Raw genomic sequence first — 19,302 nt, forward strand, 5'->3', positions numbered from 1 at the left:
GTCGCGTGAGTAAAGTTGACTTGAGGACGCGCGAGGAGAGACCAGGGAGAGACTAGAATCAAGAGAGATCGAATAACTTCGTCAAAGGTCAACCCATGGGTTTTCTTTAAAAAATTCGAATGTGAAGCCTACTCAACAACAAATTACGATGCCCATTCACCCAAGGCTATATAACCGACCCAATAACAATTGTAGGGGAGAGGAGACCGATAATTCTGGTCGGATATAAAAGCTTCAGGGAATGGAATTAAAAAGTGTTTGACAACTTTTCACTAGATCCTCATATCTTTTTCTCTATAGATAATTCTCTCTCTTTTATCTTTCTTTATTTCTAAAATTAAGCTTTCTATCCTGAATTGTGGCATAAGTTTTTCCAAAAAAGGCCTGATCACTGACTTGACCATCAGAGGATTTTCATTGGAAAAACATTCGAGACCTCTCTAACTAAATATTGTGAGCTCAGGTGATTTGGTATAACAAGTTTGTGGTCGAAGCTAGTTGTTCGAGTAGAAAAGCTGCAGTGCTGAGCCGTTACCTTAACAAACAAATTTAAGTGTTAGTGTGGACATCTAGTTGCAACTCTACCGATCATATATCTGCATTAATATTTTACCGCCGTCTGTGGTGACGAAACAAAAAGCTATAACTAATGAAGCAATTAAGAAAAAGAAAGGATAATGAGCATGGATACAAGAGGAAATGATGCCCAAGGGGCCAAGTTTAGAATCAATGAGTTAATCACCTTGCGGGAAATAGTGAATGAAGTAAGGGAAAGAGCAATGCATGAACGGATAAGCGAATGGAGACCCTCACAGCTGTTTTACATGAGTTGAGGGATGTGCAACGAAGGTTTGATGCTGGAGGTTTGAGGAATAATCAGGATGTCCTAACATCCAGTAATAGAGCAGATCCAGGTGAGTGGGATTCATGAATAAGGAGCCAGTTCCACAGTGAGCTAAATCCTGGTGCTGGGAGTCAATTTTGTGGTGAGTAAAACCATGGGGTAGGAAATCAATTTGAGGCAGTCAAAATATGGGGAATACAAAAATAGAAGTGAACATTGAAAAGAGAGAGTTGGGGAAGCATCTCCACGATATCAAACAGGAGTGCGAATAGGTCGCTGCCTACAATCATGGTCGAGCGGTGGAATTAGAAGGCGAGGTGAGAAGATTGGCTAAGATCATTGACGAGATGCAAAGACGAGAAAAGCTTCCCAATTGGAGAATCATGTTGGATAACGAGTCCCCATTTTCTTTAGAAATTATCAACACCACAATACCTAGGGATTTCCATTTTTCCAATCTCAAATACTCTAGGAAAAGCGACCCTCTAGTACACATTGAGCGTTTCAATAAGGGTACAAGGCTTTACACAGGTGCAAAGATGTAGAGCATTTTCTCTGACTTTGGAAGGGCGAGGATGCGACTAGTATTGTTGACTACCTCGTGGGAGTATCATGGGGACACGAGAGGAGAGACTAGAATCAAGCCAGATTGAAAACTTGGTCAAAGGTCAAGCCATGGGTTTCCTCCAAAGAATTTGAGCATGAAGTCCATTTAATAGCAGTTACGCTGCCCACTCACCCACGGTTATGCAACCGACCCAGTAACAAATGTTGGGGAAAGGAGGCCGATAATTCCGGTCGGATATGAAAGCTATAGGGAATGGAAGTAAAAGGGGTTAGAGAACTTTTCAGTAGATTCTTATATACTTTTCTTCCCTATCGATAATTCGCTCTCCTCTATCTTTCTTTCATTTTGAAATTGTGGCACAAGGTTTTTCAAAAAAATCCCAATGACTAACTTGAGCGTTGGAGGGTTTTCGTCAGAAAAACATCAAGCGGCCCTCTAATTGAATATTGTGATCACAAGTGATCTGGTGCAGCAAGTTCGTGGTCAAAGCTAACTGCTCAAGTGGAAAAGTTGTAATGTTGAGCCGTCACCCCAACAAACAAATTTAATTGTTGGCGTTGACACCTGGTCGCAACTCTACCAACCAGATATATGCATCAACAGAATTAGAGCTACACCACACAATTAGTGTTTGAAATCCGCAACTCGAAACCAAATTAACTAAAAGTGAGCAATAACACAACTTAAAAGTAATTTCTAACTCCCAAGTATAAAAATGTCTTGTTATATTATAGCTTGGTGAGTCCGAAGTCGATCCACAAAAAAAAGATTTAATTTGTTTATTTTATTTTATCTAAAAATGAAAATAAAATTTGAATGTAAATAACTTAATTTAAATGAAACTATGAAATTAAATTAGTTAGGGTTATGGATCCACTCTTAGTAATAAATAAAATTTAATAAATTCCTTTTACCTTTTTTTTTATTGCCCAAAAGATTAATTATATAAATTATTATTATTTTCTCATTAATTTTATAATGGATTAAGTATTTATTGTGCCAAAATTTGATTTGTTTACAATAAGTCAAAATACCATTTTACCATACCTTATATTAAAATATTAAGAATTTATTGTGCCAAACTCTCTTGTTTGTTTACAATAAATCAAAATTTCAAAATATAAAATATGTATACAATTAAATAGAAAATAATTGAATTTATATAAATAAAAATAGAATTTGATTAAATCATATTTATTTCCTAAGAGTTTCACCTTACCCTAACTATTATTATTTAGCTAAGCATAATTGAAATAAAAATAATTATTAAAATTAAATTACTCATTATTAAAAGTAATAAAAACAACTAAAAATAAAAATAAAAATAAATTTATTTATAAAAATAATTATGCAAAATATTAAAACACACTTGAAAAATAAGATTACAGGAAAATTGAGAGAAATTGAGAAGAAAAGAGATGCTCAAAATGACTCTATTTATAGAAAAATAAATTCATAATCCAGTGTATTGCCGTCCATCATAAACTTTATGCATGCGGTCTACACAACCATTCGATCAAGATCCAACGGCTGGTCAAACTTCAAAAGTCAACATTACATGTGGCATCTTGTGAAGCATCCGATTTGGTCAAAGAACAGTTGAGATTTGGTGGGTTAATGGGTGGATCGGGTCGACCCGAATACAAAGGTTTGGATCCTACAACTTGCTTCACCAACCATTGCCACGTGGCACGATTGTGGTAATTGAATCATGAAGGGTTGAGATTTAGTCAAAATTGACAGTTATCCAATACACTCATATCTATTGTAAGCTCATTTTATCATCTAATCAGTGCTTGGTCAACAGAAAAATTCAACTTTTTGTACAAGCTCAAATTTAAGCCGGTCTTGACTCATCTTAAGGTTTTTAGACCTCCGAAATCTAAATTTGATATTCGTTTATCTGTTTGGAGCCTCGAATTATGTGAAATTAATATTTTACCTAATAAACACACAAAATTAAATATAATTAAGACATAATTAATAATCCTAATATATTGCATAAACAAAAATATAAATTATAATATAGACATAAAAGTAATATTTTTATCGCTTGATAATCAAACAATTTTTAATACTAATCAAGCAACTTCCAAAATTCTTTAAGGACTACTGGAGTGGAATGAAATGATTACAAAATTTATAATTTATGAGCAAGTACAGCACCATTACATTCATTCTCTATTGAGAAAAAATAATTGTACTAGTCATAAAAAAGAAGCAAAAAGGATGAATAAAAATAGAAAATAAAAACCAAACATAAGAGGAAGCTATGCTTCTGTTTTTGTTCTTGTGTTTTCACGCAACACTTTTGAGTCTTCAAGGACCTATAACGTAGGCTACAGGTAAACTTCAAAAAATCTATTTGAGAAAAATTTGGGAACCCATAAAAGTAAATGATCATTTAAAAACAAAATAATAATAATAATACTAATAATAAATCTGAACATTTTCTAACTCAAACGACAATTATGATTAATTAAGGTACTTAAAATCTTAAGAATTAGGCAAGAAGAGACTCAAGGTCCTAAAAAAAATTCTTGAATAATTTAGTCAATATACTAAAAATTCTCTATAATCGCATTGTTAAAAACAAACTAATTTTTATTATTATAAGGAGGTTATAATTTAATAGAGATATATTTACAAAAAATATTATTTTGGCTTAATTGTCCTAAGTGCAAACGATATAAACCTAAAGTATGTGTTACATCGATAACTAATTAATGAAACCTATCAAAACTAATATATAGACATTGATAAAAGAGAAACATAATTTTAAAAAAACCAGTACTAATATTTATCATTTATATAGTGTTGAGAATATATAAAGTCATTTTTTTAAAAGTTTAAACAATAAATTATTATCCTAAATAACTTCAAGAAAATAAATTTATTTAATCTTAATATAGAAATAATGATTAATATTTAGAGGCAAGTTCCAAAAAGACGTGATCTATAAAAAAGTTATTAGAACATGAAGTTATTTTTGTAGTAACTACCCCAGACTTGGAACCAAAATTTTTTATGCAAGTTCTTGATGAGTAGATGTTCTTATTAAAAATCAATCCCAATCAATGACTTTTCTCTGCTCAACTCTTCTGACCCTTATCAACGTTCCAAATTCACTCTGGCCCTCGGAAATGCCTGCAAGGACTGGGGCTTCTGCACGGTACATGCATTATATATGGACTATTAGTATACAGATCAAGTCCGAACGTCCTTATATAAGAAATGGATTTGAACCATCATCAATTTTCTTTGGACGTAACGTAGAAAACCCATCACAGTTAAATTGTGTGAATGAATCAAAATGGTGCATACCCCATGCCCATCAACGATTATCAGTATAGTTCCGAGACCAGGATGGCGAACGAGGCATTTGACAAGAACAAAGTTTGCGTCTACAATTGTCAAAGTGAAACTCGAGAGAATAACTAGCCCATTATTGTTAACTAAATATCTAAAATTTATAAAATGTTCAATCAAAACATTAATATACGTCTGGACACTTGAGGGCCATAGCGTACATGGCCTGTGTTCTTGTTTAACATGTGTCCTAGATTGTGCCAAAGCAGAGACCATAAAAGAACCAGTTACTAAATTGCCGCACGCTACAGACCAGCCCAGCTAAAGCGTAAGTGGGCGTCCATGGCCACGGGTACGACACGTAGGGATGGGTGTTGGAAGTTTGGACTTTCGAAGGACTATTGCTCTGAAGATGCTTTGGCTGCCGAGGCCAAACAAGAATGGCCATTAACGTGCTTAACTTGCTTGACGTGCGTAGAATCGGGAAAATGAGCAATCACCACGCGGTGGTTTCTATTAGAATGGCCATTAATGTGCTTGACTTGCTTGACGGGCGTAGAATCGGGGAAATGAGCAAGCAATCATCACGCGTTAATTTCTATTAGAATGGCCATAAACGTGCTTAACTTGCTTGACGGGCGTAGAATTGGGAAGCTCTTTTGATCACAGTATCCAGATACTAATGTTACGGGCATTAAAAAGAATATGTTTACTTTCGTTTGTCAAAGCTTGTTTCTTCCTCAAAATTCTGATATGGCACTAAGAGAAATTGAAAAGAACTGTAATTCATTTCATTTTTTTTTCAAACAATTAACCAAACAGGGAGATCGAAACAACACAGGATAACAGGAACCGATCAAAACGACACAACATAACCCAAGGAAAATATCAAAACACGAAACCATAACATAGCTCCTAATTTATCCTAAACAACACTAATTCCTCCAGCTGCCGCCATCAGAAGCACCGCTCCTTGAGTATCGGGAACCACCATCACCGCCATATCCACCATCACGGCTGTAACCACCTTCACGGCGGCCACCATATCCTCCACCACCGCCACCTCCGTATCCGCGGCTCCCACCGTATCCACCACCACCACCACTTTCACGGCGTCCACCACCTCCATATCCGCCACCGCCGCGGCTTCCGTAACCACCACCGCCACCGCCACCGCTTCCGCGGGACTGGGCCTCGTTGACTGTGATGTTACGGCCGTCGAGATTCTGGCCGTTCATGCCTTCGATCGCGTCCCTCATCGACTTCTCATCGCGGAAGGTAACGAATCCAAATCCTCTGGATCTTCCAGTCTCGCGATCGTTAATTATCTGAATTAACGATAAAAAAAAAATAGTTTAGCAAATTCATCTCAGATCTGCAAGCTTAATAACAATAAAAATAATAATAAATCCGATCGGGCCCTTCGTCTTAATAAAAAGATGAAGATGAACGTACCGATTTAGGCATAGTAATAATAGAGTAACAGTAGTAACAGAGAACAGTAACAGAGTAACAGAAACAGATCACAGAGCACACAGATCACAGATCAGAACAAGCCGAATCGTGGATCGGGTCGGATCTGGTTCAAACGGACCTTCGATTCAAGGATATCGCCGTAAGCACCGAAGGCCTCATGGAGAGAGCTGTCAGTGGTGGCCCAGGCCAGGCCGCCTACGAAGCACCTAAACTCGACATCGCCTGAAGCCATTAGGAGAAAACTTAAAATGGGGACTAAGAAAAAATTACAAGAAAAATCTTAGAGACAGCACCGCTGCGGAATGAGAAGGAAGGGTAGAAAGAGGTGGGCTTTATAGAGTGGGTGGGAGCTAACTAGGGTTAGTCTTGGGGTGAAGTGGTTGTGCGTCAACTAGGGTTACAGACAATTTGAGGCCTGATTGAGCTGGCGTGTTTGGTTTCGGTTATTAGATCGTTCGGGTTGGTGAGGTTGTGTTTGGGCCGTGGTTGCAAGTTTCTTTTTGATTCATTCGAATTTTATATACTTTCATTAGAGACGCATTTAATGTCTTATCTAAACGGTATTCAATATCTTATTTATAAAAAAAAAATGTTAAAGTAATTTAAAATTTTTTTAAAGTAATTATATTTTATTATATTTAAAAATAGAATTGGACTACGGTGTAATTATGGTACCATATTATAATTGTATTCAGTCGTTTGATGCACTTGAATTAATGGGATTTACTGACATTTAACGACCGAATATAACTGTGATACGGTACCATAATTGCACCACAAATTTCCCCTTAAAAATGATAGTCCTCTTAAATTTGTAAGATTCTTTAAACCTATTTTTAATTTATATTGTGCAAATCAATTTCAATATTTCATCATTTAATAACGGTAAAAAAAATAAAATAATATAAAACTATGCTGAGAATGCCCCCTTACGGCCTTGTCCCTTTGCCAGCCCAGCAGCGTCTCGTCATCTGTTTTTACTCTCCCAGGGAGAGGAAACCAATCGGGAATGCAACTATGCTTGAAACCAAACACGTAGATCTCAATCAGGCTTCGTAAACTATGGTTAACGGTAGTGGTTAGTGATAGATGATGAGGCGGGTTCCACGGCCACGTGATGGCTGGGATATTTTTAGACAGACGTAAAGTACCTGGATATTTACATCACATTATAGGGAATTTTGAAAATATCTGAGAAACTCAAATTACAGTCCTGTCCCTACTCTTATTACGATATTCGTTTTGCCTCCTGCGGAAGCGGTACCGCATCTAGAAAACGCGGGACGAGACGAGATCACGAGAATCAAACCGACCGTGCACTGTCGTTTTGTTTCTGTTTCTGCGGTGATTCGGAATATTCGCTTGCTTCATTGAAAAATAAAAAATTATCTCTACGCTATTTTTTTTATCATATATATATTTAATTATCATAAAATTTTAATATATATTTTACATCACTAAAAATAATTCTTTTATCCTTAAATGAATCAAAAAATTATTTTATTCTATAAAATTTTTAAAAAATAAAAATTATAATTATAAAAATATCCCTAAAATTTAATAAAACAAATAAATTTTAAATTTTAAGATGATAATTTTTAAATGAAATTATAATTATAAAAAAAACATCTTTTAATTATAATTTTCTATAATTATAATTTCATTTAATTTTTATAATTAAATTAAATATAAAAAATTTACAAAAATTAATATGAAAAGAAAAGCTCCCCATAATTATTGTAAACTTCCTTATTATGGACTCGCCTACGTTGCAACGGTTGCAACGTACCACATTTTTTGTCCACATGCATAATGGCCGTAGGATTTGGAGCGTTTTCATCTAACGGTTCAGATGAGTCCTGAATATAAGTAAAGTAGTCGGTTGCCAACCGAGACTGTAGATAAATATAATAAAAAATTAAATAACTCAAAGCTGTTCAAAATTAGGTGATTGAATCAGTGCTGAGAGGACATGGTCGAATTCATTGCGAAAACCCATTAATTCTTGAAATCTGTTTCACACATAGTAAAATCAGATCATGAAATTAATTGCTAATTGAAGTGCGGTCGTATGAGGCTGAAGTAATTTTGAAATTGCGGCAGAGAAATTGAAGACGATTATATCGTTGTGGCAGCCAACAACGACCGACATTGGGTGGAGCCGAAACTTTAGGAATTAGGCAAATGTAATTATATGGGAAAAAGGGTGGAAAAAAAGTCCGTTTGATCCGTTGATTAGCCATTCGATCGGATGCAGCAGGTAACTATTGATAAGAAATTGTAAATTTTGAATGAAAGATTTAATTGTGGTAATGAAGTTAGGATTTTTTGTTATGTTTTTTATGGAAGAATTAGAGAAGGGGAGAATGCTTTCCAGGAAGCATTGTTTAATTTCTTTGTTTAATTATTGTTACTGGATTTGCGATGTATTTGAACTTGAAAATAAGAAAACAGTAAGATTTTGAATTCGTTGTTGGAGCTTTTAGAATTTAGATGTGTTTGGTTAAATACTTATCTCATATTCTCCAGCTGCAATGCTTCTGTTTTTGATGTAACAACTCCCAGTTTGTTATATTTCTCTATTAGATTTTTTATTGTCAAAGGCTTTAGATTCTTCCAATTTTTTTTTTTTATCACTATTTTTCTCTTTCCAATACTGATGATTTTGGTTTTGGTCTTGTTTTGTTGTTTTAAAAATTTTCCAACCCATGTATTTGATCATGGTTTCATACTGTCAGGTTTTACAGACAAAGAGGACCAAGAAAGCAGGAATTGTTGGAAAGTATGGTATGTATTAAGGCTAGTTTTATTCATTTTTCCGGTTTGTTTAGTGTCCTCAAGTATAGATGTTATGGTAATATAGGCTTAGATTTTTTTTTTTTCCCTTGGGATATTTTTATATCAATAGCAGGTAGAAATATTATATCTCATTAAGCTTTGAGCATGAATTATGGGTTATTGACATGTTTATTCAAGAAAGCTTGCTACTGGCATTATATAAATAAAAATTTATAATAGGAAGCATATTATGAAAAGCCTTGTGGTGATCTTTCTCTAGCTTCTTGTTATCCCTACTTTGATGCTTTAGTTTCTTTTTGCATGTGTGGCTTGGGGATCTTGGAATTATAAGTATTATTCTTTTCCAAGTACTCATTATGGTGCCACTCTTAAGAAGGTGGAGGTCAGTCAACACAGTAAGTACTTCTGTGAATTCTATGGGAAGGTCATACATTCCCCTCTTTCCTGCTCTTTATCATTTTTCATTTCTTTTTATGCTCATGGTTCAATGACTGTTCGCTTTTGCTTGTGGATGTATTAAAAGTTTACATATTCCTTGCTGTAGGAAGTATGCTGTGAAGGGGAAGGTTGTGGGAATCTGGGGCAAAGTTGAAAGCTGGAGGTGCTTACACTTTGAAGAAACATTCTCATTGGCTGTCATATTTACTTTTATAATTCAATTTAAATGATTCTAGATTCTGTCCTATGTTCCTTTTCAGGATTTCTAGTGTTGTGACCGTGAAAAATATCATTTGGAGGCTGAAGGAGCAGATTGAGAGTTAATTTTGTTGCCAATCTATCTTTTTTTTTTTTTTCATTTATTTGTGATGGGAGTAATTCCTGGGGCAGGATTGTCTAAATGGATTTCTATACTTGGATATTTGGTTTAGAAAGTTTTGAATTTGAATCTCTTTATTAAATAGATTTTAATGGACTTTTAGTTTTATGGTATTAGCCGCATGGTCTATTCTCTATTGCTTCAAAATTTTGGTGTCAAAAATCATGGCTATAATTATTTTAATGGGCCACAATAAAAATTGATCTCCACCATTAGTAATCATTTATAAGAAACTAGCTCCAGTTGAAATCAGATCTTTTGTTCGTGTATTTTAGTGAAATGAAATCAATTCCTTTAAAGGCATAAGTTGATTATCCTTTTGGATTTAATCTATTAAGGCATTGATTTATTTCATTGAAAGAACTATTGAGTTCACATACAACAAAGGCTGGGCTAGAAGGTCTTTTACCAGCGCTCCAACTCTTGCATTACATTTAGCTTTACAAAACTCTTAAGAAGATGGAAAAAGGCAAATATTAACTAAACACACAAGCTATTGTCGTCACCTATGTTCTCTCCTTCCATTCCCCATTAGTCTAGGAATGCATATAAACATTTAAAAAGACAGACATAATATAGTGCTCTTTCACCATCTTACTCTAAGAAGCATCATTAATGCAGGGACTTCAAAAATTTGAGGCCCCTTCGACAAAGACAGGTGATGAAGATAGGACGATGACTCATTAATCATCATCGTCTAAAAGCTGTCTAGACTCTAGTCAATTGTATTACTATATGAGATGCATATAGGTATATATCATACAATGGCAAGAGGGATGCTATCTTTGCTGTTGCTGTGATGCATTTGCTTTTGGTTAAAAAGGTTCAAATACATGCACTGCATTGAGTACTTTGGAGTGGTAAACTGCAATAGGTGATACAGGATGAGTCGTATTCTGCGTGCTTGGAATGTCAATAATTCCATTTTGCCCAGATTGGTTTTCCCATTTTTGAATGTGTACATTGCAAGCCCTTGTCTTATACCCTCATGCCAGACTCCTCCATACCAATGCCCATTGGCAAAACAATAGACGCTGAATCCATGCATTTTGTCCGCAAAATATTCTCTAGCATATGTGTCCCCATTTCTAAGTAAGAAACTTGGATATCAATATGGGAAGAAAAAGATTCATATGCCTATGCATTAAAAAAAAAAACCAGAACAAACAATTACTACAATCTACCATTAAACTCACTATCTAATAAAATTCGGCAATGTATCCAAACCAACAAAATGAACACAAATTATCCTTATAAATGACATCTTCAAGAACACTATAACCTTTGTCCACTGATTAATAAAATTACCATCAAACCTAAGCTCACTTGCATTATCATCCAATAGATGTCAGCGAATCCACTAAGGGGTAACAATCTAATACTAATGTAAGAACACTAATTTGAAACCAGTGAAACACAATCACATGATCAATATCACTAGTAAACTCATGGTGATGAAATCAAATGATACAAAGAGCAGACTTCATAAATCAAAACTACATGGCTCACACTATAATCCTTATTGACCATATTCTAACATATAAATGCCTCATCTTTCCTCATCCATGCAAGTACCACTTCATTAATTCAATTCAATGCAATTAACAATGTCCTCAAAATCGAAGTAAAAACCAGAAAAGTATATCAATAACCATGGAAACCAATGCAAATTCAAAGGTCATTGGTCCCCAACTCTAACAACAAATAGCGCAATCCAATCACAAAAACTTTATAAATATTAACACGAGACACCCCAATTAATTAATAAAACTAAATCCATAAGGGGAAAAACATTACCTGAAATGGCAATGGCCAAGGCCGTGCTTGACCCCCCACTTAAATTCGCCAACATATTGACTCCCATCCTCACAAGTATGAACTCCACATCCATGACTTTGCCCATTAGACCACTCACCTGCATAAACATCTGTGGTATAAAACTTATAAACCCCAAATCCATGCCTAAGATCTTGCCCATATTAGCCCCTATATCAGCTCCCTCTGGCCCAAGTCTCGACTCCATACCCATCATATTAGCCATCAACTCCAACCACCCTCATATCTGCCACTTAGATAATACACACCACTCCCAGAATATTTCCCCTTTTGATACCTATCTTTATAAACGTCGCCCTTGCTGTAAACTTGCACCCAGCAACCCGAATTTCCCCTCTTTTCTAGCTTGGGCCTTGACCTAATTGACCAAAACACAGGCAGAGGCGGCCTCAAGATTTTGGAAGAATTAGCAAGCTTAATTGAGGAAGAACAGACGAAGAACAAACGGATAAAAGGCAGGCGAGAAAGAGCGAGATTGAGAGAGAACAATAAAGCCGCGGAGAAGGCAAAACCCAATAAGAAATCGAGAAAAAAATGAATGACTCAGATGAAAAACAAGAAAATAAAAAAGGGCAACGATAACAACATAATCAGTTGCAAATGAACTCTCAAAGGACGGAGGTATTTGCAGCAGCAGATTTAGCAGCAATCAAAACGAAAAACAGAGACTGGGTTGGCGAATTCGGAGAATTGAATTGAGGGTTTAAGTCATTCGATCGGCTCAAGAACTGCAACTGGCCACAACGGTTGCAAGTAGCTTGATCAATTATGTAATAATTAATTTCAGCCGTTAGATTGAATGAGAAAGCATCCAACGGCTTCGTTCAATAAAGACAAAAACTGTGGTATGATACTACAGTTGCAACGTAGGCAGACCCATTATTATTAATATTAAGAAATTTTCCTATACAAATTAAATGAAATTATGATTACAAAAAAATTAACATGATAAATTTTACATGAAATTATGTATACAAAAAATTAACATATTGGATTTAATAATTATTTATTTTATTAAATTCAGAGGTATTCTTATAAGGCTTTTGCTACCTTACATGTAACGTAAGGTACAGCCTCTCACAAGGCTGGTGGACCTAAGTGGGACCCACATCTGAGTTTGTGAGAGGCTGTACCTTACGTTGTATGTAAGGTAGCAGCTCCCTTCTTATAATTATAATTTTTTTATTTTTTAAAATTTTGTAAAATAAAATGGTCATTTAATTTATTTATGGTGCGTTTACTTCATGGAATGGTAATGAAATAGAATGGAAATGGGTTGGAATGGGATTGAGATTCTAATGTTTACTTGGCAAAAATAAATGGGAATGAGAATGTGCTGGAATGTCATTGATGTGTTTACTTGGTAAAATAAATAGGAATGAGAAATGAGAATGAGAATCAATTTACTAAAATACTCATAGTGTTAAATAATGTAATTTTCATTAACTAGATACATGTATAAATATTATTATAAAATTATATTAATTAAAAAATAAAATTAATAATAATAAATGTTAATAATTATAATATTAATAAAAATAATAACTAAAATAATAAAGTTAATAAAATTTAATAATAATAATAATAATGACATTAAAATAATAAAATTAATTGTGATTTGAACGAGGGTAATTCGGAAAATATAAAAAAATTAGAGGGATACAAAAGTCAGTTTAGGAAATGAGAATCTTCATTCTTAAACCCCCGTGGGAATGAGATTCTCATTCCTTATTCCCAAATTATGTGGAACCCACGCATTTAATTTTCATTCCCAAATTACATTTTGTCAAATAAACATGAGTTTCATTCTCATTCCCTAAATCCTCAAGTAAACAAACTATTAGGAATAAAATGTTCATTTTTTAGTGACAAAGTGGTTGATTAATACAAATTAAAAACAAATGTCGTGCAAAGTATATTTTAACATTTTATAGTAGTTAGATGTATTTATGATGAAAGAAAGATGGTGCAGAAATAACTTTCCTTAAAAATTATGTACTATTAGGATCGAATTAGGGATGGCAAAAATCCCCACGGGGATGGGTACCCTCGGGAATTTTCCCTATTCGGGGAGGGTATGAGGATAATTTCATACCCAATTTCTTATTCGGGGAAGGGACGGGGAAATTTTTTACCTAATTTCTTATTCAGGGAGGGGACGGGGATGAGGATACCTCATCCCCTATCCATTTCCCCATTTTTATTTTTATTTTTAATTTAATTTTTTAAAATTACTAGTAAAAAAATAATAAAATTTGAATTATAAAATTATAAATATTGGTAAAAATAACAAATATCAAAATATTTATATTATTAAACTTTTAGGCCTAATTAACGAATTAAAGTCCTAAATTTTTATTTAGGACATTAAAAAAACCGGGTAAATTCTATTAGCCCAAAAATTTTGTTTTAATTTTAATATTCATTAAATGTTTTAAACTTAAATATATTTATTTATTTATTTTTAGATGTTATAATTGCCCACAACAAATCACAATTTTAATATCTAATTTAATCTAATCTAATATAATTTAATATAATATTTGCTCTTGATTTGCTCCGACTTAACTATTGTGTTGTAAAGGGAATAGTCCACATTTATAAAGTACCACGCCACCATTGAAAAAATTAATTTTGAATCTAAATTCGATTTTATTTGTAACAATTTTGTACTAAACTATTAATTTATTCACGATAGTTTGTAAAAGAAGTTTGTATCCCTTACATGCTGCGTTACTTACTAATTTAATGTATGTGATTTTTGTAATGCATATTAATGTAAAATATATTTCAAACTTTACTTTTATTTGAATTTTTTATTTTAATATGATTAACTCAAAATCGAAAATAAAAAATCTAATATTTGCTCTTGATTTGCTCCGACTTAACTATTGTGTTGTAAAGGGAATAGTCCACATTTATAAAGTACCACGCCACCATTGAAAAAGTTAATTTTCAATATAAATTCGATTTTATTTGTAACAATTTTGTACTAGACTATTAATTTATTCACGATAGTTTGTAAAAGAAGTTTGTATCCCTTACATGCTGCGTTACTTACTAATTTAATGTATGTGACTTTTGTAATGGATATTAATGTAAGATATATTTTAAACTTTACTTTTATTTGAATTTTTTATTTTAATATGATTAACTCAAAATCGAAAATAAAAAATCTATTAGTTATTCGGGGATCGGAGACCCTTGGGGATCCCCTGTTATTATTCGGGGAGAAGATAAAGATTCTCTCAAATAATTCTGACGGAAACGAAAAGGGAATGAGGACATATGTAAAATATCGAGAATGAGTATGGTGAGATTGGTCCCCTCCCCTTCCCTCCCCATTGCCATCCCTAGATCGAATCCAAATTAATTGGCTAAAATAGCTCTTGGAGTAGTTTGATCATCCTTTGTTACAATGCAGGTAATGAATAAACAAAAACCCTATGAAAAGTCTCATACAACAGTAAATAATAAGAACAAAAAGAGAGTAAAGAGAATAACGCAGAGTATAAGGGCGAATCTTTTAAAGGACCAGAATTAACCACGGCCCCATAAAAAAGTAATATTTTATATTTTATAATTTATATTGAAATAAACAAATATTAATAAAATACCTATATTTTGGCTTATATGATGCCGTTTATTCATAAAATTAAAAAGAAAAAACTTTTAGAAGAAGAAGAGTCAAAGAAGAAGAATAAGATCCAAATACAAATTTATCGTTAATAAAGAAGTTGAAATATTGAATTGAAATTTTCTATCTAAAATTTAAACGAAGAAAATCAAATTTCTTATCTATCAGTAATGCTTGATTGGCTAGCGAATTAGAAGACAACTTTTCAATTGAAAGTAAATCTTGATTCTAAACACATATTTTGTTAATATTAGTTTGTGTTTGTCTTGATTCTTGAATAATGATTTTTGTTTCTAGTTTTCCATCATTAGCAAATAATTAATAGCTAGCCAACTGATTCTTCAGTTCCACCGTGGAATGCTTCTAGTTATTATCCTTCATCCTTCTTCTTCAAGATAAGATTTTTTGGATTTATTTTTTTATAATATTCTGTATTTTTTTTTGGTCTTTAATTATATTTATATTATGTATATATTGTTGACATAAATGATCTTATGGTATTTATTTTAATGATAACAAACCTTGTATATTTTTTATTAAAAATGTTGGAGCTATTAATATTAAACAAACTCTTAAGGCCGTATAATATTTTAGACAATTTTAAGAATCTAGTAATAAACAGATGGCTGTTAATTTTAATCGGAAAATAATTTTCTACAAAGAGTTGTTTAGGAATATTTTAATTAATTTGTATTCTATTTTAATTTAGTATTCTATTTAGAGTTTCATTATTACTAATCTTGGTGTAAGTCTTATTAAAATAGGCTTAACGTTCCAAACTGAAGCGGTGGAAGTTTAATGTTCAAGCAAGTTTAATGTTGGTATTAAAGCTAAAGTCAAGATCATTAATGTTTGTAGTTGTAGTAACCATCTTTACCATTAGCTTTTTCTTGTTTTTTAATTTGCTTTAGTTCATTAAAAAAGTCCCCAAAAAAAAGAAGAAAATAAAAATCCCAAATTATCAAACCCTAACTGCTGCTGCCCACTACCACTGCCATCACTGCAACCACCATCCCCCATAAAATACTAATCCAAATCTGTAAACCACCAGTCAACCTACTGTCGTGAGCCACCAGTTACCATCTCCGAACTTAGACGACGATGGCCGGTAACTACTACCCCAGAGATCTGCAGTACCATCAATCAATAGCTGCAATTGACGATAGTAGATCCTAAATCCACGCACCTCAACCACCGATCCGCTGCCATCTCCACTAAATATTGGACATAGCCACTTTCACTATCAAGTTTCCCTATTGCCACCTCTATCAAACCCAGCAGTCACCAGCCATTATTGCCTTCACCAACAACTAACGGATTTTCACCGAGAGTTCTTAGAATTTTTTATGAAATTCTAGATTTGACCCTCCTAGTTTTATTGTGTGGAAGATTTAGAAGAGGAAGATGTTTGTTTAAGTGTTTAGGCTAAAGTCAAATATTTTATTGAGGATATTCGTTGGCCATTCACATATGCATTAATTCTTCAACATCCAACTATTGATTTCAATCATCCTCCGATATTTAATGAGCCAAATTTTGAAGACGAAAAGCATGAGATTTTTCAACTTGTGGAAAACTTTGAGAAAAATTTATTTGTCCTCAATATTAGCTCTGAAGATTTATATGGTCAATATGATAAGACATGGTTAGAGAGGTTATTGCTTGAAGATTTTATCTCGCGTTGTTGGATAGATTGGATGGATATCATCATTCATCACCAAGGTTAAAAAGTTCATAGTTATTCATCAACACTAAAGTTGTATTTTAAAGATCAGTCTAAAGGCAAATAAAGATTATCTTGGGAATTACAAGAAGTAAAATTCGAGGATGGATTTTCTCCACCTTAGTGGGAATGATGTAAGGTAAGAAATTGAAAACATCTTAATTAAATTGAAATTTATAATATTTAAAAATATTTTAATTAACTTGTACTCTAGTTTAATTTAGTTTCATATTTAGAGTTTCGTTATTAGAAATAACTTATTTAAGTTGTATTTTTAGTTTAGATATAAGTCTTAGTAAAATAGGTTTCTAGTCAAATTACAAAGCATGCCTTTATTATTTATTATTTCTTGGAATAACTCTAGATTTGAGTTCAATAATAATTTTAGTTTTCAAAGCTATGTATGACTTTTTGAGTTTAGTTAATTCTCAGCATTCTGTGGAATCAATGAGTTTTAACCCCTTAGGTTCATTGTATTCTTTCGAATCAACATAAATATAGTTTATTCCTTTATTTCGCTATTTTCTAAAATCACGGAACATCAAAACATTACACTTTTGTTGCATCAGTTCAGCACCCACCATGGGTTTTATTGAGGACAACAACTTGGTGACCAAAAAAAAAAAAAAGATTGACTCTTGGGAAAAATTAAAAAAAACACTTGCGTGGTGCATTCTTACCTCACAATTACGCCAAATTGTTATATCAACAGTTACAGAATTTGAGGTAACGTAATTGATTAATGTTAAAAATTGTATGTTTATTAAGGGGTAAAATGTTATTTTGTGCTTATAATATAATTTACATTTGTAATTATGTAACATATTATGAATTGCTAATTATTTTTATAAATATTTGATTTTGTGTATTTTTTAGTGTTTATTAGGTAAAAATAATAATTTCACGCAATTTGAAACTCCAAACAAATGTACGGATGTCAAATTAAGATTCTGGAAGTCCAAGAAATTAGGTCATTGTCGAGGAGGATCCGCCACTTTTGTTGTAAATTTATAAGTTTTTTACCACAATAAATGTGATAATTGTGAAATTATAAGTTTTTACTATGTTAGATATTGTAATTGTTAGTGGAATGTATAGGATGTGTTTGGGTGGATTAAGTTAGATTTATGTTTTGTTAGTGAGACAAATGTATGGCTAAGATGTAATTATCTTTATTTACTTATGTGGTGTGAATTAATCATGTATTTATATATATATATAAAGCTGGGACTTGAGGAGGTGATGTGGCATCACCATTTCTCATCTTTGTATATTCTCTATTATCTAATAAATAGAGAAATTTTCTTTTAGATTTGGGTTTTCATCTTCTCATAATTAATTTGATTGTTATTACACAATAACAATTATGTAAAAGTTTTAATGAGGCACATTCTTTGCAATGAATATCCAAGGGGGAGTGTTATGAATTTATTAAAATAAATGTGGATATTCATAACATATATCTCTTAGTCTCCCCACTATCTCCCATTAGCAACCTTTAGCTTCCCTATAACTCCCACTATCTTACAAGGAATTATGATCCATAATTTTTCATTAATTTCATGGAGTGATTATGTAACTATAAAATGAGAGCTCATCTTTTTTGTTTTGTACTCACACAATTGGAATGAATAAAATCACTCTAATAATATATTCTCTTATTTTATTCTTTATCTTGCGTTGCTTCTTTATTTGTATTGCTGGCTAATAGCTTTTTTTGTTTTTTTATAAGGCTGCCTCATCTTAAAAAAAAAAAATCAATTCATATTTTTTATTAGTTTCATCAAGTATGAAGTAAGAAAAAAAGATAATACTAAATTCTTTTTTTTAAAGCCGCGTGAAACACGGTTCTATTTTCTAGTTAATATAAATAAAGAGGGGGAAACATATCTCTCCACAGCTTTCCTTTTCTTCTTTCCTCTCAAATTCTTCTTCTCATCTCTCTTTGTAATATACTTTTAATAAATAAAATTAGTTTTATTTTCAATTTTCAAATACTTTTTTTAATTATATTTTTTATTTTATTTTAATAATTTCCTTTATTTCAAATATGTTTAGCTAAATACTAAGAGTTAGGGGAATGTGAAACTCTTAGTAAAAAAAATAATTTAATCAAATTTTATTTTTAATTACATAAATTAAATTATTTTCCATATAATTTTATCCATATTTTATATTTTGAAATTTGTATTTATTGCAGACAAACATGAAGTTTAACATAATGAATTCTTAATGTCTTAGTATAAAGTATGATAAAATAGTATTTTGACTTATTGTAAACAAGTTAAATTTT

At 32.5% G+C, this 19,302-nt stretch overlaps 2 protein-coding genes and 1 long non-coding RNA gene across 5 annotated transcripts; 1 reads left to right on the top strand and 2 right to left on the bottom strand.

Moving 5' to 3' along the window:
• Positions 1 to 5,487: 5,487 nt before the first annotated feature.
• Positions 5,488 to 6,507, bottom strand: LOC112096223 (glycine-rich RNA-binding protein-like). 2 transcript variants are annotated; one of them, XM_024179440.1, is made up of 2 exons: positions 6,177 to 6,507; positions 5,488 to 6,049 (listed from the first exon to the last, which is right to left on the bottom strand). In XM_024179440.1, the coding sequence occupies exons 1-2, from the start codon at positions 6,186 to 6,188 to the stop codon at positions 5,657 to 5,659; spliced, it is 405 nt and encodes a 134-aa protein (XP_024035208.1). In that variant the 5' UTR covers positions 6,189 to 6,507; the 3' UTR covers positions 5,488 to 5,656. The 2 variants fall into 2 exon arrangements, with proteins under 2 accessions (XP_024035208.1, XP_024035207.1); XM_024179439.1 differs by having other exon boundaries at positions 5,489 to 6,049; positions 6,316 to 6,505.
• Positions 6,508 to 8,128: 1,621 nt separating this feature from the next.
• LOC18035232 lies at positions 8,129 to 9,895 on the top strand. The gene is made up of 4 exons (XR_002904287.1): positions 8,129 to 8,457; positions 8,936 to 9,391; positions 9,541 to 9,597; positions 9,695 to 9,895. It is a non-coding gene; the product is annotated as an uncharacterized LOC18035232 (long non-coding RNA).
• Positions 9,896 to 10,154: 259 nt separating this feature from the next.
• LOC18035663 lies at positions 10,155 to 12,353 on the bottom strand. Of its 2 annotated transcripts, none has more exons than XM_024178363.1 (2): positions 11,611 to 12,353; positions 10,155 to 10,880 (listed from the first exon to the last, which is right to left on the bottom strand). In XM_024178363.1, the coding sequence occupies exons 1-2, from the start codon at positions 11,852 to 11,854 to the stop codon at positions 10,792 to 10,794; spliced, it is 333 nt and encodes a 110-aa protein (XP_024034131.1). In that variant the 5' UTR covers positions 11,855 to 12,353; the 3' UTR covers positions 10,155 to 10,791. The 2 variants fall into 2 exon arrangements, with proteins under 2 accessions (XP_024034131.1, XP_024034126.1); XM_024178358.1 differs by having other exon boundaries at positions 10,155 to 10,901; positions 11,611 to 12,350.
• Between the last annotated feature and the right edge of the window lie 6,949 nt (positions 12,354 to 19,302).

The sequence above is a fragment of the Citrus clementina genome, unplaced genomic scaffold (assembly GCF_000493195.1).
Source record: "Citrus clementina cultivar Clemenules unplaced genomic scaffold, Citrus_clementina_v1.0 scaffold_8, whole genome shotgun sequence".
NCBI lineage: Eukaryota > Viridiplantae > Streptophyta > Magnoliopsida > Sapindales > Rutaceae > Citrus > Citrus x clementina.

What these genes read in the sequence shown, in the direction of transcription:
- LOC112096223 (XM_024179439.1), bottom strand. Translation starts at nt 6,429, where the DNA reads ATGGCTTCAGGCGATGTCGAGTTTAGGTGCTTCGTAGGCGGCCTGGCC. An exon ending in GCGATATCCTTGAATCGAAG is followed by an intron (nt 6,050 to 6,315) that starts GTCCGTTTGAAC and finishes TCGTTAATTCAG; the next exon opens with ATAATTAACGATCGCGAGAC.
- LOC18035663 (XM_024178358.1), bottom strand. Translation starts at nt 11,854, where the DNA reads ATGGCTAATATGATGGGTATGGAGTCGAGACTTGGGCCAGAGGGAGCT. An exon ending in CTTGGCCATTGCCATTTCAG is followed by an intron (nt 10,902 to 11,610) that starts GTAATGTTTTTC and finishes TTTCTTACTTAG; the next exon opens with AAATGGGGACACATATGCTA.